At 36.1% G+C, this 23243-nt stretch overlaps 1 protein-coding gene across 1 annotated transcript in view; it reads right to left on the reverse strand.

The window, feature by feature from the left end:
* The window catches only part of rxfp2 (relaxin/insulin like family peptide receptor 2), a 94801-nt gene that overhangs the window by 55021 nt on the left and 16537 nt on the right, over positions 1 to 23243 (reverse strand). Inside the window, exons 2-4 of the mRNA XM_023342917.1 lie at positions 18095 to 18238; positions 3709 to 3789; positions 2464 to 2569 (exon numbers count right to left, since the gene is read on the reverse strand). Of these exons, the coding sequence (XP_023198685.1) occupies positions 2464 to 2569; positions 3709 to 3789; positions 18095 to 18238 (331 nt within the window). The remainder of the gene's footprint in view (positions 1 to 2463; positions 2570 to 3708; positions 3790 to 18094; positions 18239 to 23243) is intronic.

The following is a 23243-nucleotide window of genomic DNA, read 5'->3' on the forward strand; positions in this document are numbered from 1 at the left end:
AGTCTGCAATATAGTGAGGTGACATTCACGAACGATCCGAGTCTTCTGAACTTCTCTTTACTAAGAAAATACGACCGGAGCCTCACTGAGAGCCGTTCTTTGTACTTGTAATGCATTGCGTACACTGCAGTAGCTATTATTTTATTTAATTATAAACATTGCTATTTATTTAATTAGCAAATAAATAAAACACAAGAACAAAAGAGCACGCAGAACATGTGCATTGATCTTTGATTGTTTTTGTTCAAAGTGGCTGCTGTAATGTCTGCCATGATGGCATTGCCTGGCTTCATGCAGTGGGAGAGAGGGTCAGAACAGTCATGGTGAGCGCCTTGTGCCTGGTCACTTCTTGCTTGTTGCTCTTTGGTCAGTGTTCATAGTTGAGAGTTGTTTACCGTCAGGGCATTGCTTCAATTGCTATGTTTAATGGTGCAGACAGTGGTGATTTCTGACATGAATGATATGGGCAAATGCCCAGAGCATTATCTTTTTAGATAAGCAGAACAAAGAGTTGATCTGCTTTTAATATTGGTTACATTTATTTCAGCTCTAAGTATTTAATATCTAGGTGTTTTTATGGGAATGTGAATCTTTCAGATCAATTTGATTAGCAATTTTGATCATATTTCCCATTTTATTGTGTCATGTAGCTCGGGGCGGTGGTCTTGTTCTTGACTTGGTCTCAATACACTCTGGTCTTGGTCTTGTCTTGGTCTTGGGTTAAATGGTCTTGACTACAACACTGGTATATAGATACATTTTGTGACAACTGAAGGTAACAGTTACTTGATTGTGCCATGAAATGAAAAATACTAAATATAGCTCCTTTAAATTTTGTTGTCTTTCATTTGTTTCTGTCAAATTTGGTCATCTTAAATGTGCAGCTCTTTGCACAACAGCTATTGATTCAAATGTGGTATATTAATAAATTTAAATGACTTTCACTGAGTCTGAAAAGTCAAATGTTGAAAACCATCTTTTAAAAAGACTCCTGAGTGCTCGTAGACATGAACAGGGTGAAGAAGGCTTAAATCCAATCAAGACACAAGTTAAAACAAGACACATAAGTTAAAATGTCAAGGCCAAGCCAAGAAATATTTTAGAACAGATTTTTCAAAGCATCGAAATACGGATGAGCTGAGAGCCTGGATGAAAGGGTCCACAAATGGACCAAATGTGCAGTTGGTATGAGCTGTTATTATTAAATATGAGCTGGTTTAACCTTTTCAGACTGAAGGCAGACTCAAAGCCTACTCTCAAATCCACCTCCAGTTTTTAGAAAACACTGACCTCAAGGAGTGGTTGAGGAAACAAAAAAACACGACTGTTATGCAGCGCATGCATGAAATTACTTCACTGCATAACAACAACATTAAAGGAAATATTAAATGATATATTCTTCTAGATAAGCCAAAACCTTACTCTTACTTTCTTACATTATTAAGTCGGTTTATTAAAATGTTGTGTTGACTTTGAGCTCTGTAGTTTTCAGTCATAAAATTAATCCTCAAAGAAAAACAAATTGCCTAATAACTGCACTCCGTACACATTGAGGTGAAAATGTGACTCATTCTCATGACTGCTCATTTGTTCAGAGTTCATTCACCTCACAGGACACCGACTCAGCCAATGACAGTCTGAGGGACAAACTGCACTTGGCAGACATAGAAGTGAATGTCTGAGAGAAAAGAAAGGCATCCAGTTTGTCATTGGGAAGATTAATAGAATTATACTACAAATCATATTTACTAACACATAAACAAATAACCATGTTCCCTTGCCCTAACAAAACCAGCCTACCCTGTAAATCTTTATTTTTAAAAGTATCTTTAAATTAATTACACTTACGAAGAAGACGTTAAAGTCCCAAAGAAAAATGACCTTCATTTTTGAGCATCCACTTGGTGGAAAAGAAGGGATAATTTAAGAAACCAAATTAATCTAGTTTTACAGTGTGGTGGAAAATGCATAGACAGTGAGCAAAACAGAACATGTGTTCAAAATTATATTTAGAACTCTAAAGCAGTCAACACTCTATTTTAAAGAACAGATTGTTGGCGGTTTTCCCCACAAAATATATCACAACTATATATTTAGTTTACAGGGTTTTTATGTTACCAAGCAGGACTTTTTCATATTCATAAAAACAAATTTATTTGAAAATGTTCAAATTTACTCTGATAAGAAAATTTATTTAATGAAATTAAAAAAGGGCACAGAGACATTCTGTGAGAGGGAAAGAGTCCCTTATAAATGTTGCATTTCTTAATCTCTGTCAGTTTCAACATTTTGAGCAAAGCCACCAGTTATCATGATTACTTGTAAACAGAAAACAAAAATGTGTCTCTTTGAAATCAATGCATCTAGAAACTTTTCATAAAGATTCAGCTCCTGAAACATATAATTCTCTTCAGAATGTGAAGAATTTAAAAACTCCAGCCAGATTAAGAGTGTTGAACTTACAGCCATGTGACATTTGGTGAAACCAGGGGAACATCTTCGAGGTTGACCTCCACACACTTGATGTCTGTTTGGATGCAGTCACAACTTTCCGGGTACTCCTGCAAAACTAGCAGCACATCGAGTATATATGTAATTTGAGAGATTTGCCTATATTTGAACAAATTAAAGACAACAATCAGGTAAGATTTAGATGTTTTTTTCTGTTAATGGCGTGACACAGTGGAATGAATTGAATGATGACCTAAAATTAATTCCTTTCTTACTGAGCTTTAAAAGAGCCTTGAACTGTAAAATAATAAAAGCCTATACAATTATGTAATTGTACATATGCACCATATAACCATGTACAGTATGTAAGTGATGTATGTGTATGTATGTATAGACATGCATATTTAAATATAAATATGTGTATGTGTACGTATATATGCATGCACAGGGACAGAAGATACACTTTATTACTGTAGGCTGCCAACTTCATTAACAGGGTATAAGCCTTGGCTTCAGCCTATTCCATTTTTGGTAAATTATGGGTTTGTAAAGTACTTTTTTATTTTGTTTTCTGTGTGTAATGTTGATAACTTACAAAAATAAAGTGAAACTGAAATTGAATCATTCCAAGCATTTTTGACAAACTATGTACACATTTTTAAAAGAAAGGCAATCTTTTAAAGTTGAACAAGATCATTTTCATATTGTCTTGCATTTGATCAATACGGTTTTCGACTCAATGTTTTTTGTAGTAGTTTTTGATGCAGTCCATATGAGTAGTGGCCAACATGTGTTAGATGTGTTTGAGGGGCAAGCACCATAAACAAATTCTGAGTAATTTGATCCAGAACGTTTGTTTTATGTGTCTGCAGCCAACAGGAGTTTTTTACCCCTGGGCATTGAGTAGGCACCCTCTGCTTGCTGCTAAATGGGGAGATTAGGATCTGCTTGTTGTCAGTCACGCTGAGGCCAAATACAGTGAAGCAAAAGCTACCATTTGACTTTATCTCGACATTTAGTGTCAGTGCTACCTTTATTTTTGAGGAATTTTAGGTTTTAATTGTTTCACAAGCTGCATTGTACTGGGATTTGGAGGTTAGCAGAAGGCTTGTCCAGGGCATTTTGATTGCAGATGGTAAAACTGCAGAACCTGGATCTACAGATTTCTATAGACTTTAAGAAATAATTCCCACCTAATGAATATTTGACTTGATGCACAGAGAAAACACAAACTGAAACATAATGAGAATTACTTACAACATTCATTGAGAAAAGAAGAAATCGCTGGTTGGTTCTGAAGGGTTTCTCCAATGAAGTCTGCCAAACCAATGTTATCACCTGCAAATCAAATCAAACGACAAGTTGCTGATTTTAAATAGAAGATTTTTAAATCCATTAAAACATTTTTCTCCACCTAATCTGGTTATTTTTTTAAGTGTGTAGGCTGGTACCCTGCAGGAGTTTTTAATAATAAATGTTGTGTATGGTGGAGAATTTACAAGCGCTGAGGAGCCTTCTTAAGATTTTTTTACTTCTGAATGGATCATAATTCACCTCGCATATAGTGCAGTCTTATATTTAGTTTTATAGAGAATTAATAAAAGAAGTCAATGTTTATGACAAGGCGTTAACTGAGTATTTTGTTTCTCAAGATAAAGTTTTTCCATGTGATTTATAGCCGCCCAATTTTAAGGGGAATTTTGCATAGATTAATCAAAAGCTATTGTAATGAAACAAAAATAAACACTTTCATCTGATCAATCTGAATTTCCTCCTTAATTTTCCATACAGCTTTCAAAGCATCTTATTTAGCAGTAGTTGATCATGTTGGTAGAATTTTCTTGATATGAAAAGAAGAGTAAATAGCTACAAACTGTAGAAGAGTGTCCAAATAAGACTTCTAATGAAAGGCAAACATAATTTAAAATCCACTGAGATATTAAAAAGATTTAGATTCAGAATGACATTGACAAATTTCAGTTAAAGTTTATAGAACAATCTTGACAGTGAGATAAAACTATGTAAATTTCTTTCTGCATTTAAAAGAAATTTGAAAATCATGGTGATGAATTGAGGTAGCATTGATTAAGCTGATGTTTTTTGTGCATTTCTCCTGTATTTGAAATATGTCAATATAAGTTTATACTTCTTTCTGCTCCTTTTCATTCATGATTTATTTTAGTGAACTATTCATTTTTGAGTCAATAAAATAAAATAAAATTTAATACAGGTCTTAAATAAACTACCTGTAGGATTTTTCTAATAAGTAACTGTTTAATAAGCGCCAGATTTACAATCGGTGGTAATGCAGCTGTTACACATCCTGTTGCCCATCAACCACGTCTTTTACTGCACATCCCTCATGCTGTGTTTAGATTGGAGTGACTGAAAGAGCTAGAAACAGCCTGACATCTTGTGCTGTACCAACATCCAGGAAATCACACTTCTTAAAATGTTAAATCAGTTACAAAATATTTTTGTAACTGATTTAACATTCCCTGTTGTTCCCTGTTTTTCAGGGAAATTAGCATTTTTTGAAAAACATGTTTGTCATAATCCCATTTGTGTCTCTTTCCCACAGTTCATGCCCTGTTGTTGCATTTATTCTTGATACCATGTGATGTAACACTCTGTTTGCGTTTCTGTGCTGACAGCAGCATTATCCATCGCCTGCAGCACTCCAATCTTCCAAATCACTGGTTTTTAAACTTTTTTTTATGACAAGTGCCACCTTCTGAAACAAACAAACAAACAAAAAAGCTCTTTAAAGTACCTCTTTTATGATGGGCAATAAAATACGGCTGTACAAGCTTACCCTTTTCAGCTAGGTACAGTTCAGACATTAAACAGTCGTTACTTTTTTAGCGTTTTCAGTCATTCTTATTTCTAAAGCACTAAAGAATGAAAACAAAAAAATAAAATAAACTGTTATTCAAGTCAAAGAGAAGGCACACACAAAAATTCCCTCTTAAACACATCCTCAGTGGTTTTCCTAATGGTGGACACAATAACAGCTATGAGTTCTTACCACAGTTATTTAAAGTTTTATTCAAATGAAACTAGTAGCAAACAGGCTCTTTCATGGTCAGAACACCAGGAAAGCTTTATGACCTCATGCCATCTTCCACTCACGCCTGAGAAGCTTCAGTCAGATGTTGAACACCTCTTGGGGCAGTGGTGAAGGAGGTAATACGTGTACAGAGACCTCAATCCTTGAAGAGGGCCATTACAGGTTTGAATCCTTGGCTGTTGACATTTGCCACGTGTTTTCCTACTCTCTCACAGCCTTGTTTCCTGTCAAGCTATGAAACAGAGGCTACTACAGCCAAAAAACCAAAGGATCCTTTGAAAAGGATTTTTTGTGGTCAACTGATGTTGAAGCATCTGAAGGATCTCACAGGTCAAACGAGTCGGCAAATAATGAGGCTAGACCTCATCCTGCACCACCACCTCAACTCAGCCAGGATCCTGTTTGTGGGCCTCAGCTCTGCCTTCAACACCATCAACCCAGGCATCCTCCATCAAAAGCTCACAGCGATGGCCTCCACCTGTCAGTGAATCACAAGCTGACTGACCGACGGCTGCATTCGAGACTGGGAATCATCTTCTCAAGCACAAGAACCACCAGGACAGATGTAGTGATCTCTCTTACCAATAGAATTTACATTTATAGCCAAAGTTCAACCTGAGTCCCACCCAAAATTTGGGCCAAAATTATTTAGTTGAAGATTGGGTCAGCACAGAGAAAACTAAATGAGAATGCACGACGCAAAGTTGTACTAATCTGCTTATTATGAAATGGGTAGAGTTATGTAGAATCAACTTTTTTGAGCTTCACATCACGTTCTGATGTTATTGCCTCATCAAAAACATACTCAGAGTGTCGACTTGATTCTTTCTTGCATGTTTGAGAAATCCTTTAATCTCTCATGGCAACCATTCAGCTGTGCAAAACGCCTGGTGGAACCAAGTGCCGCCTCGACAAAACTCCTCCTCAAAGCTGCAGTTTCCAAGCTTCCGAACTTCTGCCTGCTCCTAAGAATCATCTTAAAGGGTTAATAGAAGAGCAATGTCATGATGACTTGCTGAAGGTGGAGTGTCGGAAAGAGCAGGAGCTTTTTAAAGAAACAAAATGGCCAATAATTAGGTTTTAAATGATGAAGTAAAATTTATTTTAATTTATATTTTATATTTACAGCATTTTTATAACAACTGAAGGTAACAGTTACTTTGATTGACTGAGCTCTAAAATGTGCCTGGAAAAAACAAAGATTTTCCACTGAATATAAATAACATTCAAATTTCTTAATAAAATCTAAAGGATAGAAGCTTATTTTTTAAAAAAGAAAAGACATTTACATTGTTTTATAATCTTTTGAGTTAATAAAGATGTGGATAGAAAATCTTGAATTGTATCTGATTAATATTATGTTAATTCTGCAGGATATCCTTGGTGGTTTAAAAACCTTGATATTGGTAAATGCTCCATATCTGGTTGTTTCCAATGTTTAGCAGTCTAGCAAACATCTCTGTGTGGGTATTTCCAGTCTTCCTTTTAGGTTAGAACTAATCAACACATTGACAGAGCCAAGGTAACTTTACTTTGTTGTCATTTTTTTAAGCAGTGTTGTAAGCAGTTATTGTCATTGTACATGATAAAAATCTGTGACCCTGTGGTACTTTTTATGTGCTGTTTCAATCAGACAAATAGGTGTAATGGAAAACCTTGGTGCATCAGCTTTCTCAGCAAGGAGGATAGATTAGATGTGTTACAGCAAGGCACAACAGAGGGATCCAAACTTTAAATTAAACACAAAGATTTTATTTTGGCCAGAATAACCCATTTTTATTGTACTGTGAAACTGGTTTCAATTGGATTTGTGACTGGTGTCTGTTTGGGCAGAGTTTCGAACGTCCTTGCCTCTGCAGGACACTAAACTAAAGTGTGAGTTAGATTCTGATCCAAGTTTACTGAGTTTAGTTTGCCATATTCAAAGTTCAGGAAATGTTTCATGATTACTTTTCTTTCATTACCTCGGGTTACAGTGCTTCCCCACCTTTTACGCCGTTCTATCTGAAATCCTGTGTTACAGCCATTATGTCTTCACGGCTGCTCTCAAAAGCAGAATTAGAGATGGTTGTTCATGTTTTCATTTATTCTACCATATTTTCTGGACTACAAGTCACACTGGTAGTTGCAAAGAAAATGAATAAAAATGTCTTTACAGAAGTGCCTTCTTGGTGTCACTGCTATCCGCCTTTCTACCACCCTGGATTTCTGTCAGTTTGTTGAAAAGCAAGCGAACACATTAACATTTTTAAATAAATGCGACTTATATGTATTTTTTCTTCATTTTTTGACGGATGCGCTTGATGTGACTTGCACTCCAGAGCGACAGTCTTCTTTATTATTTTGAAGAAGAAAGATCTCAATTATCTCCAGACAGCTCAAAATGTTGCTGCAAAAAAGAAAGCGTACACTTTTCCAATTTTAATCTCTTTACATTGGCTGCTGGTACATTTTGAAATTCCTATTTTTTAATTTTATTTTATCTCTGACTTTCCAGACCCCTGCAGCTCTTCTTGTATTCTGAGATATTCCAGTCAAAGGCTTTTATTGGTTCTTCAAAAACTTTTAAGACCAGAGGAGATAAATCTTTCAGAGCAGTGCCTCCCCAGGTTGTGGAATGGTTTCCCTCTATCTGTGTGCAGTCTTATTGATTCTTTTAAGAGGAAGTTGAAGACTCATTTACTCAGAATTGCTTATATGTATTCAGCTTTTATTAGTTATTTTATGCTTTATCATCTGTGTTTTTAATGTTTGTTTTTGTTGTAAAGCATTTGTGATTTTCTGACCAGTGAAAAGTGCTATATAAATAAAATGTATTTATTTACACATAAAAAAAATCCACTGCTATCTAACTGAATGTCTAGATCTGAAAATGTAAATGTCAGGCAACAATATTTTTAGTCCTTACTTGAAGCTATTAAAACTATATAGAAAGTATTGAGGAAAAGATTTTAAAACTGTTCTCATCAAACAAAAATTAAAGAAAAAAGGAAAGCCTGCGGTGCACACAAGATGTTTTCAGGAAATCCAAGAACAGCACATGCATGGAAAATTAAATTTAGCTTGGGCTTTAAGCCTGTAAGGTCAAAGACATTTTCAATTTTATTTGCTCAATGACACAAAAAGCTAAATTGAAAACACACCAAAACTTAAAAATATCCTGCAAAAGTCTGCATACCCTTTTAAGTTTTTCATGTTTTGTCTCTTTACAACCTCAAGCTTGAATGCATTTTATTGGGATTTATGCCATAGACCAATACAGACTAGAGAATAAATGTGAAGCAGATGGAGAATAAACCCAGATCTCCATTTTGCACATAAAAAATGTGAACAGTCGAGTTTGCATTTGTGTTCAGCCCATGAGTTAATACTTTGTTGAATTGGCTTCAACTGTAATTATAGTTGAAAGTTATTCATTGTGTGTTTCGTTAATCTTCATATAAGGACACTGAAATCTTTGCCCATTCTACTTTGCAACATGGACCAAGCAGCAAGTTTTCTCTGCATGAATAGCTCCATGCCACTGCACCATAGTGTGATATAAGGCATCTCCAAATATAATAGCCTACTGTAATTGCTTTTTGTCTAAATCCCAGACATTTTAAAATAATCATACTTCACAAAAGTACTGGAAGCTTTTTTGTGTTATTTCTCAAAGTACAAGGAGGATAGAGTTGGACTTTCACACATGTGGTAAAAAAATTATATTTAAACCGGATGAAGATGGTGTTTGGCTTTTCAACCTTTCATATAAATAACAAAGAACAGGATGGGTTTGAAAACTTATGTCAGTGTATTGTTGAATGTGTTTGGCAGTGGGACCCAGTATAAAAGAAGGACAGGCCACCTGATGAGAAGTAATGCAGCGCAAGACGGCTCTCTGTTTAGATGGAACCACAGGCAGACAAATAAGTGTCATCTTGTTATGGATAAAATGAAAAGAGAAACACCCCACGGGTGAAATAAACAATCTCTTTTCATTGCACATGCTATTGAACTAAAAGATGAAAACTAATTAATTGAAAACCAACAATAAATGCTTGAAGTAACAGTAGTTTAAAAGCTGATTTAAGTATCTTAGTAGCATTTAGTTAATAAGAATAAAAAATGATTTGTAAATTAGAGAAAGTGACAGATATTAATATCCATATTCAAATACTAGAAATATGTGCCATCTGTGAAGTGAAATGCACGTTTCTGATATTTTTCCAGAGCAGCAAGGAATTGTTAGGGAAGGTTGGGACCAGACTGATAACTAAAGTGGGTTTAATGGAAAAAGACGTTTGTGGTGCACTGGAATTAGTTTGCACACAAAGCTTTGACTCATATCTGTTATCCATTGGTAAGTAGGGCTTACACTGATCTAAAGGTTACAGTCTGATCTCATAACACAGAGAAATTACTTTTATGTTTCCAAATAAAAAATATATGTCTTCATACACAGTCAAGGAAAATACCTCATTACACTTTATTTCTTTTAGTCTTTGACTCAAATCAAATACATCCTTGTTATTAGTCTTCTGTAGATTAGAAAATAGTAGCTCACTTTTTAGATCAACCTGGCCAAAATGTAACAGTTAAAAACAAAAGAGCAGCAGTCTCATAAAACATTTTAAAAAACATCTTCCTCAGTCAACTTTACAGATGAACTCTCCCTTTGCACAGCCTTTTAAATAATTTTGTGTCCATGTGTCCTATTAGATATTTGGGATGCCATGCACTTCACTGTCATTGGGCTTTATAAACATCAGCTGCAGCGCTGGCAGTCCACTATCTGTTTCGTCTAGGATAACATCCAACCACAAATAAAAGAAAAGCTGCTGTATTCCATGCATCGCACAAGTTAATTTAGGAACTGAAGCCCCTGAAAAACTACAAAAATCCAGACATTTCCATCAATGAGTGAATCTCCCTGGATGTCCCAGACAGAACATGAAAAGCGAACATGTCTGGGGAGCGGAGGGCATTCAGTCACCCTAACTTGGGTAGATTGGCTTTATTTTAATTGCAAAGCTATGACCATGTGTTTGCACTGTAGTTTGTCCTGTGTGTCAATGTGCTGCCCAGATATGGATGGGTGACCTGTCCAGTTTAATGACAAATGTTAGCATCTATTCTCCAGTGAGGTTAAATTGGTACAGACAGACAAACGGAGCACTGTTCAATCCATCATTTGAAGTTGAAAGCAGTGTGGCATAACTGCCAATCTCCCAAGACATGGAAACCTGTCTAAACTTCAAAACCTGGCCATTAATCAAAGGAGCATCCAAGATTTCCCTAGTAACTCCGGAGGAGCTGCAGAGATCCAAAGCATTAGGCCTTTACAGAATATTGCAATGTAAAGATGAAAGTAATTTGTAGTCTGACACAAGGCATACAGGGAAACATGTAGAAAAAAAGTGTGCTGGTCAAATGAGATTCAAGTAAAACTTTTTGAGTTACATCCAAATCCCTATATGCATAAGACTGCACAAGGCATTAAAGATGCTATTCCCATGATGTAACATGTTCTTCGCAGCATCATGCTTGTGGTATGCTTTCCCGTAGAAGGCCCTGGAACTGGTCAGGATTGATGGGAGGAAGGAGCTAAACCCAGGGCAATCCTGATAAAAAAAAAATGTTACAAGCTGTAAAAGTCTTGAGCGCAAGACAGAGATTCAGTGTTGAGAAAAGTGTTCCTACACAGACAGCCAGAGATGCTGTTAGAGGATTTGGAACAAAGGATTTTCAGGTGTTAAAGCCCAGATTTAGACATGACTGAGATTCTGACGCAATGTTTGAAAATCATTGTTCACTTCTTTTTTGAAATCCTATTTGGTTTGGAAGCATTTAGGCCCTGATGTTTTCCCTTACACATCATTTCTTTCTTCTGGCTGGTAGCCTCACTGTTATAAAATTTTAAGCTCTCCATTACTGTGTCATCTGTCATCTGAAACATATCACATATTGTTCGCAGTTCAATCACAAAGAGACACAAACGTTTAGGGTGCCCTTATTAAGTGGGGGTATTATGTAAAATCTATACCTTGAGTCTTGCTTTGATTGTCTCATACATGTTTGAGAAATCTTTGAATCTCCAATTAAACAAGCTTTACAACGTCAATTTTGCCCCCTGAACTTTTTTAATTCTATTTACCTGAATGAGACTGAACTTCCATATAGATTAAACTTCATAGCTTTCCTAAAATGTCTCTCTTTGTCATCTTTTATCCAATGTGATATTTGCAACATCAAAGAACTGCAATGACCACATACATATAGAACCACCATGTGGGTAGATTTTTTCCAATATAAAAATTATGTTACCTCTTTTTCTAGAAAATTATTATCTGGAATAACTAAATTAATCCAAATCAGCTAAGACTTACCTACTGATATATTAACTATGTAATTATTGTATATTTTTAGACTTTACTCCTACCACAGCTTGATGCAGCTATATGACCTGGCCTATTTTCACCTATGACCCTCACACATAACATCAGAATGAGAACACTGAGTTCTAGCCAAAGGAGTCAAGGTTGATCTATAACCTCACGTTGCTGTTCTGTTACTAAAGCTGAGAAGAAATGTGCTTCAAATTCCTGCTTCTGGTACGAAGGTTGAGGATGAAACACATCCGCCTGATTCTTACTGCCATTGAGAGTTGTGAAAAAGGATCCAAACAATAAATCAATTTGCGATCTATTGTGGATTAGATTAAAATCAGTTCCATTCGCTTAACTATCAAAGTGCATGTAGTGTGCCCGCTATCCAGAGGAGGGCACCGCTGGTCATCGTTAAGCAGAGCCAGTTGCAAGAGAAATAAACATGGCGGAGACATCCATGAACAGACAAATGAAACTGTCCGAACAGATATTAGTCTCTTTGGATAGATGTTTTTTGTACTCTTCTTGACATCCCCAGGTCATCTTCATTGACTATTTCTTTTTTATCCTTTTTTCCAGATCACCTCTGGACTTTCTTTTATGTGACAACCAGAACTGTACCTTGGCGGGATGTTACCATTATGGTTTGAAGATTTTTACGATTTTGACGTTCAGGATAGCAGCTGTCCATTTTTGCCTTGCCTATGTTTGTTGACAATATTTATTTTGCTCAGTCATTGATTTATCAGTTTTTTTGTGCTTTCTTTGTTGTAATTTATGGATTTGGCTCTGTTAGTTTCCCCTCGGTTGCCCCAGTCTTCTAACAACTCACAACTGTGATTCATTAGTCAATTAGACTGACTTAGCTCTTGTTCAAGTCACAACTCTTTCCTGTATTCATGAACTCTTTTGCTTCATTCAGTTTTTGTCTAAACCCCCGGTTAATATTGTTTTTACATAACCAGTGTGCCACAGGGTCTCAGAGACCTTAACTTTGGATTTGTTTGTTACTGTTTGGGAGATTTTCATGTTGTCTATTTTTGTTTGTTTCAGAGTGAACCAGTCAGAGTCTCAATTTGAATCTTTTGAAGATAAAGATTAAGTTGATGACAATGATGTCTGACTCTAAAGTCTGATCAACAAATATAAATTATATAAATATCACTACAGATCTAGCTACAAACAGCTGGTCAGCAATTATGAGAAAGGCTTGCCTGCTGATTGAGTGTAATGAGTGTAAATCTTTTGTCAAATGTAAATATAAATATGTTTCTTGATATTGTTTTATTATATTTTGACACTTAGATATCTCTTTTCCTATTGCTAAAACAATCTGGATGTAATCATTTTTAAATCTAAATTCACTCCTTTCTTGTCTCAGCTAACTGAACAAAAATATGAGATCTCACATGTCATCGTAAGCCATTAATTGTCTGTACATCCTGTAATACAGGATTTAAAACAAATAGAGCTTTCATTTTGTTTGGTGTCACTGTTGCAAATTTTTTAATTAATAGTTAAATAGCTTAGAAACAAAAATAGAAACATAACCTCTTTAAATATCATATTTGTCTGTTTAAATGCTCCTCTGACAGGTTCAAAATGAAATCCATGTTAAAAATGTAAACACTACAAAAGCAGAGACTGTGGACTCATTGTGTAATAGATTAAAGAGTCAGGGCTTGAGTATAATGTCAAAGAGGAACATTTCTGTGTCTAGCCATGAGCAAGGACAGTTTGTTTTTGGAACAGACTGTGTTTCCTTTTATAATCCTTTTTAAATCTTGACTACTTGTGCTTCTGTCCTAATGACCAACCACCTCTTCTCTAACTCTGTTACTTAGTTAGTCATAAGTGCACAAAATGAATGTTTTACCTCCCTCTTTCAAAGATAAAATCTCAAAGGTTTTAAATCAGGAGTTACACTCTAAAGTACTGTTCTCCAATTACAAATTCATTATATTTCATTATACTCAAACTACGGCCAAATTAAATCATCTTGAGTCTCACTTTATTTTATGAAACCAGATGTAACCAGATGTAAAAACCCAGCACAAAGATTTTGACAGATCAAAGAGTATAAATGAAAGCAAATTTGAGCAAAATCATCCAACTTTTATCATTACACGGTTGATAAAGTTACCACAGCATGAGCCGTGAGCTGTTGCGATATAATTGGATCTGCAGAGTGAAACAATGGCCGTCATTGCAGACATTAAAATACTCTGCCCCAAATGACTCTAGTGGCATGCTTTATAAATAACAGCACTAGGTCTAGCACTAAGAGTCTATGGTTGCTTTGATGTTGTCAGTGACGGGCTTATCAACTTTCTAAAGAGCAAACTTTTAATCCGTAACTAGAGGGGGCCAGTTTGGCTGGGTTTGACGCCTCAAACTCAGATTTTTCCTATGTTTATGGACCGCTCAAAGAACACTAATGGCATAATGTTATGAGAGTAAATATAATAAATGGGGTGGTAAATGAACTTGACTTTGTGGCCAGTGCTTTGACAGATTTATTTGTAGCCTGTTGCCAAGGCTGTTATGAAACAGGGCCTTCTAGCAGAAACCATACCTATGTGCCTGGCATTTGTCAACCAGAGTAGCTATAGCTATTTTCAGAACAACTTCTCATTGAAGGGACACCTTGTCAAGTCCACTATATCTAAAATACCCACCAACTGGAGAATATCCACCATTTATAGTAGAATTGGGGTTAAAAATATATTTTAGCAGCTTGTGACTAGATCTGGGAGAAAGTCTTTGAAAATAAAACTACATTATTTTTCACTGTCAAAATAAACTATGTGCAATGAAAATAAATTTTTACGGATTATTTGTATGTGTTCTGTTTACCACGTTTTCTGTCTTACCAAATAATTACCATATTTTATGAATTAGTAACTACTTTTCTTCTTCTATAGGATGTTGCAAGTTGGGACCTGATCAAACCTTGTGTTGAATCTGAGAACCACAGGCAAAACGGTATTTCCTTATAGAAAACTAAATAAAGTCTATAACTTGGAACTGTGTAGCTGTACCTACTGCAGCCAGAACCGCTGCTGTGACTGACATCTGGCAGAAGTCAGGAGCAGAAGATACAGGGATTGTAGTACCTGAAACTACACCTGATTGAACTAGGAATGTAGACAATGAAGACCATTGTTCAGTTTGGCTACCCACGGAAATTGCTGGGTTTATTTTAGAAGGCCTTCAGTCTCCTTGAAATGTTTCTAAGTCCAGCTATAATTCTAGCAATAACATTGCTATGCTAGCAATTAATGAAGACTACACTTAACATAGAGCAGGAAGGCTATGTAAATAAAACAAAATTAGATTTGATTGAAGTTTAGGTTCTGGTCATTTCCCCTGCAGGGCACCAAGGTGGCAGCTGCCTGTCATTGTTGAAAGCTTGGCAGCATACAGTAGTAAAGCAGGAGGACAATTTCCAACTGGGCACAAGGTTAAATTGGGAATAGTCTCAATAGGTCATTGCTTAATTTTACATTCATTCATATACTGCAACTCATCGACTGTATGGAGTTAAAAAGCTGGAGGATGGAGGCTGGCGATGCAAGAATAAGCTGCATGAATGAGGTCTATTGACCTCTACAAGTTGAGAAATCTAACAAGTGGAATTTTACAGTCAAAATGAAAATGTTACACATTTAATTTTGGCCCATTTAAATATTTGCACTCACTGGCTGCAGCTTTATGAACAAGAAAAGTCTAATTATAATTCTGTTAGTTAATGAAGGGAAGGTTACACCTTAAAAGCTAAAAAACAAAATCTAATTCAGAAGAAGGACATTTTAAAACAATTTAAATTTTATCTACGTCTAACCCTAAATGTACAAAAACACACAACAGATTCCACACTATTAGTTATTGCTCAAATATGAACTCAGTATGGAAAAGGACTGTGTGAATAAACACAAAGTGTTTATTAAGTGATGGATTATATGCTGTCCAACACTTATAGATTATTATAAATTCACCTTCCACAACAATAACTCTCAGTAACATTTTCTGTCCCACTAAATCAGGCTTATGGAGTCAATTCAGATCACTGCTCAGTTCATTGACATTTGCACAGCTCTACTAAAATCACTCCACGGCATTTCAGGTTGAGGTCTAGACTGCAGAGTTTAACTGGGCCACTGCTGAAACTGTCTCCTCTTAATGGAGCCGATCACATTGAGGGTGATCAGTTTATGATGATCTTTAATGAGCAGCACTGGCCTGCTTCTCTCCTTAAAGAGGCAGTATTATGTAGAAATTACTTTTTTTTAAGCTTTCCATCATGATATACTGTTAATCCCTCATCAAAAACATACCTGAAGTGTTGCTTTGATTCTTTAATGAATGTTTGAGAAATACTTTAGTCTCCTATAGCAACCATTCTGTTTGCAGAAACGCCTGGTCGCACCAGGAGCTTCCTTTTCCACAAAGCTCCTACCAGTAAGTTGCAGTTTCCAAGCCGAGCTTCTGCCTCACAGAGCACCCGTCCCTTGGGACTCCCGCACACCACTCCTTTAGACTAACAGCAGTAGCAATTAGCAAACACCTGGTGGAACTGCACGTATGCTGAGCTCATTATATGAGCTAGATCTCAGTAAAACGCTGGTAAAATGTAATTTCAGAGTTAATAGAGGAATGTTGTGATGACATGCTGAAGGCGGAGCATCAGAAAGAGCAGCTTCTTGAAAAGACAGAGTCCCAATTTCAAGGCACTAAATTGCAAAGTCAAATTTCTTTTCAGTCATGAAAAGAAAGGCTGATATATACAGCTTTTTTATAATAACTAAAGGTAACAGTCACTTGATTGTGTTATAAAATCACACTGTCTGGAAAAAACATTATACTGCCTTTTTATATCTTGTGGAAGCAGAAAGTGTGTATGGAGTATCTCTGCAACATTTCAGTTTTGGCCTTACCATTGTGAATTGACATTCTGGAAGGTTTCTTTGTTCACTGGAAGGTAAGTTTGAATAATTTTCCAACTTGCAAAAGAGCAAAACAAGTTAATCATTATGCCTCGTCTTTTTTGCCCCCCATAAACATAGTGCTATGGTGAACAAAATAAAACAAACTCTGAAGTAATTTTGACTGTTCATATTTTAAAGGTTTGTGAGCAAATCTTTAAAGGAGAAAGTCTTCCAGAGACTAAACAGTAAGAAGAAACTGAGCAAGATATCAACTCTCATTGGGCAAACAATTTGCAAGACATGCAGATATATATCTATATTATTTTTCTTATTTTCTTTTTAAACAGTGGGAGCAAACTAGAGTACGAAGAGAGAACCCACACACTCACAGGGAGAGCATGTAAGCTTTATTTAGAAGGTCCTCTCCCCACCGAGTGGAATTCATGTCCTGGACCAACTTGCTGTAAGGAAACACTGCTAGCAGCTGCTTCACCGTGCCGCCCAGCTTTACAACTAGTATCAAAGAAATTAATAAAATGTATTACGTCTGAAAATATTATGTTGCAGATACTCTATATGTGGCTTCCTCTAGCCTTAGCATCAAAGTAACCCCACAACCAGCCTTATGTTTTTAGGTTTTTATTTAAAAAACACCTTATTTTTAACCCTAGAGACAGATATGCAAGCCCTGATTCAGTCTCTTTGCTTCAATTTTGACAAAGGGGAAGAAGCTGCAGGTGCTACAGAGACAAATCTGCATTAATACAACCTATCAATGCAGTGATATCATCTATCACAGTTATATATGAATTTCACAATATATTTTATGAAAATAGTCTCCTGAGTCAAGTTTTTTTTAAATACAGTGTTATTAAATATGTATTATAAATTAATATATTCATTATTAGGGAGAGTTTTACTCAGGCCTGTATTTATAAAGACCAATGCCATCCAATGGGGAAAGACCTACCAATCAATCACATTCTGCTGGCTGCTGCTACGTTAACACCCCCTGCCAGCAGCCGCTCAAGAAGTGATAAATTCAATATGTTCATACATATGCAGAGGGCACCTGGGCTCCAAAAGCCAAGGAAATCAGATGTGCCCACTGATAGAAATGATCACACTAGCTACAACCTTTTAAGAGTCAGTGATTCTGGTCAGGCAGTGAGCAATGTCACAAAAATGTAAATCAGAGCTGCAGAAAATTCCTAATTAGTTTTTTAAATATTGGCTACCTCTACCCCTCCCTCCATGTAGCTGAGCATCGTACTTACCACAGCGCCATTCATCTGCTCCATTGGGACAGTCTTTGTGTCCGTTACACTGCAAAGCTTGAGGGAGGCATTGACTCATGTTGCCACATGGAAACTGGCCAAGGGGGCATCTCGCCTCTTTCTCCGAAGTGCTTGCCACCAGGGCTGCAAGACATAAAAGCAGGAAAATTTGTCAAAGAGCAACTTAACTATTTTGACCCAGGCCTGTATTTATTGTTGTTGCGGATTCTCACTGAAAGCACAAATATTTACAACATCTGTAAATGACAAATTTTAATGTACTTGAGATCTTAAATTTGTCATTAATGTGGTAAATAAATAGCTTTGTGCTTAAAATTGCACCTCAAGCTCTCCCAAAGGCTATATTTTGTTTTTCATTGGCAACCATCCTATTTTCAAACTTTAAGATTTGCTTTAATTATTTTTTATTGATTTTCTTTTGCGCTTCAAAAATCTAATGAGGTAGCAAATACTGTAGCTGCAGTATATAGTCCTCATCGTGTGTGATGTGTGCATTTTGCTAGCTAATTTTGTCTCCCTTTTTAAAAGTATTTGCTCAACCATAACATTGATTTCAGGTTTTCCAATCACTTTCATGGAGAGAGTTAAATAATCCAGTACTAAGGCATGCAAGAGGAAAAATAGATAACTCTCAGGAGTTCAGCGAATTCCATTGTACCGTAATGGTATATCACCTGTGCAAAACATTCCGCTGTAAAACGTCCTGCTACAAAATATTTCATTGTGTATAGCCAGGAGAAAGTGGAATTAATTGGGTGCTGAGCCAAGTAAAAATCACAGAGCAGAGTTTGACTGTCATTGTCTGCAGAGGTCCCCACCTTTCTGCAGAGTCAACAGATACAAACCGTCTAAATTATTTTGGCCTTCAGGTGAACTCAAGAATAGTCGATAGCTGTGGGATTTGGAAACCTGTTCTAATACAATACACAAAGCAATAGCAGTGACATGGATGAGAAAGTATGATGAGTAAGATCTTAATTAGCCAACAGAGTCATGACATCAACCCATTTAACCTTAAAATAGAGCAGAGACTATGAGTCAGGCAAGAAGGCTAGACTCATGGAAATGTGGTCCATGAGTCCCATAAATACAAACTTTGAATAAAGACTTCAAAAACTCTCTGAAGTTGTTATTGCTATTCCACTTAGTTGGAATGGGTTGTCACACAAGTTCACATGTACATGAAGCTGGACAACCAAATACTTTTGACAGCATAGTATGTGTGTAATAATAAAGGGGTGATATTATGCAAAATCAACATTTTTGAAGTTTTACATCACGTTATGTAATTCCCTCAACAAAAACAAAAACAAAATGTTGATTTGACTCATTCTTCCATGTCTGAGGAATCCTTGAATCTGGCAACCATTTGGGACGCCTAGACACTTACGAACTCCTCCTTGGAGCTTCCTTTACAGGAGACCTCGGTCTCGAAACTGCTGGTATTTTCGGATGTTAATTGGGGAAAATGTCCATATTTAGACGGCACCGCCAATACACCTCCAGTCAGCTGTTGTTGTCATGCTAGGCCTTAGCTTCCGCCTTGTAAACAGTAACCTGTCTCATGTGACATATATTCCTCATCAGGGATTGCGGTAAACTAAGCAGATTAAGTAGCACAACTAATCACAACGCTGTCAGTCATTGTTTTTGTTGTCTTCCGCCCTCATATGCGTAGAATAAACCCTGCAACGGTGCATTCTGTGCAGGTATTTCAAATCAACACTGGGATGTTACAGAAAAGTTTCATTCTGAGATGTGGTTTCAAAAAGTGCCAATGTGAGAGACTCCGGTTACCGGTGTCGTGTAAATGTGTGACTGGTTTTTTGGGAGCCGAGCCACAAGAGCCGACTCTCTGAAAGGAGAGTCGGCTCAAAATTTCCATCTCTCCCACAGAGCACTCCTCCCCTGCACAGTTCCAGCAGCAATCAGTATCTGGTGGAACTGTGCTTCTATTGAGCTTTTAATTTGAACTACAGTGCTCTGAAGAGCAATTGTACGCAGCATCAATGGACGCCTTCGATCTATAAAACTGATATTTTGTGATACATGCACGACTAAAATCAGTAAACATAATCATGAAAATCATAAAATCATGAAAACATGATTGTATGTAACTTGATGTAAAGCACTTTTTTCTCCCTTGTTGCTGAAATGTTCTTTCCAAATAAATTTGATTGATTGTTGTAATGATGTGCTGAAAGGGGAGTGTCAGAAAGGGTAGGTAGTTCTTAAAGAGTCTAATTTCCAGGGCTCAGTGGAGCTATTATGTGAACTCAAATTTATTTTAAGTTGTTTGAGATACACAGTCCTTTTATAACTACTGAAGGTATCCAGTGGTAGTGATTGTAATAGTTACTTGGTGTGATATAAAATGGCAGCATGTACCAGAAAAATACATAGCACCCCCTTTTAAAAAAATCAACTAGATGCTTCACTTTTTAGGTTGGTTACATCTTATATAAATCAAACACTAACTAATCTGACTGAAGCTTATTTAAAAAACAAAAATGTGGCTTTCTATTCTTTTCTACCAGAAACCTCCCTATTGCTTACCACTGCTGTAGGAGCACAAATCGAGTTTGTCAGTAATTATAAATATCTTGGTTTTATTCTAGATAATGAACTCTCTTTTAAAAATTACATAGCAAATCTACTACGGACATTGAAAATGAAAATTGGGTTTTATTATCGAAATGGATCTCGTTTTACACTCAAAGCTAGACGAAAATTGGTAGCAGATACATTCCTGCCACTTTTGAATTATGGAGATGTTTTATATATGAATGCTTCGACCAAATGTCTTCAATCATTAAATACTGTGTATCATTGGGCTTTAAGATTTATAACCGGTAGTAGACGTCTGACACATCATTGTGATTTGTACGCAAAAGCTCAATGGCCTCCTTTAAGTGTACGGAGAAACAATCATTTAATGATCCTGATATATAAATCTTTACTCGGTCTAACCCCAGTATATTTATCCACTCTCCTACATAGAACTGTCAGTTCTCGTTCTCTTCGCTCCAATAACATTATTCTTCTGCATGTCCCACGCTTTCGAACTGAAAAAGGGAAGCAGGCATTCAGTGTGTTTGGCCCCCACAGCGTGGAATCAGTTGCAGTCTGAACTTAAGATGTCGGAAATGATTTCACTGGACTTATTTCGAGCAGTTCTTAAAGATAGGCAACAGGATTCTATGAAACAGTGTCATTGTTTCTAAATTGTTTTTATTGTTTTATACTTGTGCATATGTATTAATTGTTTTTATCTTGTAACCAGGTTGCTATGTATTGCAAATTTTTTTGCCCAGGTCCCTCTTGAAAATGAGATCTAGATCTCAACGGGGTTTACCTGGTTAAATAAAGGAAAATAAATAAATAAAATTATATTTGTTATTTAAGGTGACTTCTCTTCTGTCTAAAACTTTGGATGATATTTTGTGATACGAGCAAAACTAAAATCAGTAATCTTAAAGTTTCACAGTTGGCATTAAAGATGAAGGTTTTATTTGAAAAGTCATGCTATTTTTGCCATCTAGTTTTACAACCTGATGACATGAGGGTTTAAATGTGTATAAAAACACCTTTACCATGCAACCTGCAATATGTACTGTAGGTGACCTGGGATATTCCTGGATCAAATAAATGAGCTTAAAACAATGAAGTTTTCATTTCTTTTCATTCTTGCATCATTTCCTATTCAGTGTATTTTTCCTCACGCTTAAAGAAGCAGACATTATGGTTATTTATTTTTTTAGATCTTCCTCAGTGGCCATGGCTATAAAGAGATATTAGCTTGAGGCCACTTTTTGCTACACTAAACAAACAAAATGAAACACGTTTGCTCTTTGTATTAGGTAAGTTGCTTTTTTTTATTTATTTGTGTCTGCATTTGTATTTAGTTGTGTTGTCCAACTTAGAGTCAAGACAGGATGAGCAGCTGAGCATTGGTCCATTCCAACTCTGTAGTGCACACTAGTGCATCATTGGCTCCTCTTAATGAGGCTGAAGTATCCCAGACAACTCATCTGTGAACTTTTCTGGGCTCCCCTGTTGGCATTTTATGTTTGTTTTGCATAAGACAAAGTAGTTTCTCCCTTCTTCTTTCTCCTTGCTCAGCGGTAACTTGTATTTAATATTCCATCTGGGAAAAAAAAAAGGATAATTCACCACAAAAAATAATAATAATAATTACTGCCCCTGATGCACTTTGGCAGTGCTACTAACTAACCACTAATAAAGCTTTATTTTATTAAAATAACATTCAATATTATGATGATGAATGAATATTGAGAGAGACAAGAAGAGAGGGAATTTCAAAAGACTACAATTTAAACGTGTCCTTTGAACTGTGTTTTAATCTAATTGAATTATTATTAGTGGGCTTAATGAGAGTATAATTTATGAACATAACAATTGGATTAAATTTAATATAACTGGATCTAAATTGGACTTAATTCCTCATATGTAAAAATGCCACAAAGTGATTTGTGTTTAGATTTGGCACAGCAAAAATGAATGTAACAGAAGATTTTTATTGTTGCTATCCAGTACCGCGCTTTAAATTAAAAACATCTGACACAAACTGAACCAGAGCTTTTTGACTGTGACTTCAAGTTTTCAATCCAAAGAACCGAACAACAGAAGATTATGTTGCTCCAGAGCACTACTTTCTCAGTAATAAGTCAATGAAAATATCTGAATCAGATTTTAGCTCCAAGTTTGACGATTTGGCTCTAATGAATATTTTGGATGTGGCACAGAGTGTAATTAGTGTTGATGGATGCAGTGTGCAGATGAATTATTCATCAAACTTAACCACGAGATGTATAAATGAGAATTTGAATGGGGGACCTGGTACACAACTCATGTAAACAGCATAATTGAGGTATTAAAATCTCAGAAGTGTGAACAGTGGTATCTCTTTGCATGCATCCACTTAGTAAATGTATTTCTGCACATATTTCTGGTGCCAATTTGGAGGAAATAAGCCATGATTCAAACACCAACCAAACAAGCCTTTCACATGTAATGAAAACATACAAACTTATTTACCAATATGTTATTTTCCAATTTTCATAAAAGAAACATTTAGAAAGCTCTTCTTGGATATCCTAATATTTAC

The sequence above is a fragment of the Xiphophorus maculatus genome, chromosome 11 (assembly GCF_002775205.1).
Source record: "Xiphophorus maculatus strain JP 163 A chromosome 11, X_maculatus-5.0-male, whole genome shotgun sequence".
Taxonomy (NCBI): domain Eukaryota; kingdom Metazoa; phylum Chordata; class Actinopteri; order Cyprinodontiformes; family Poeciliidae; genus Xiphophorus; species Xiphophorus maculatus.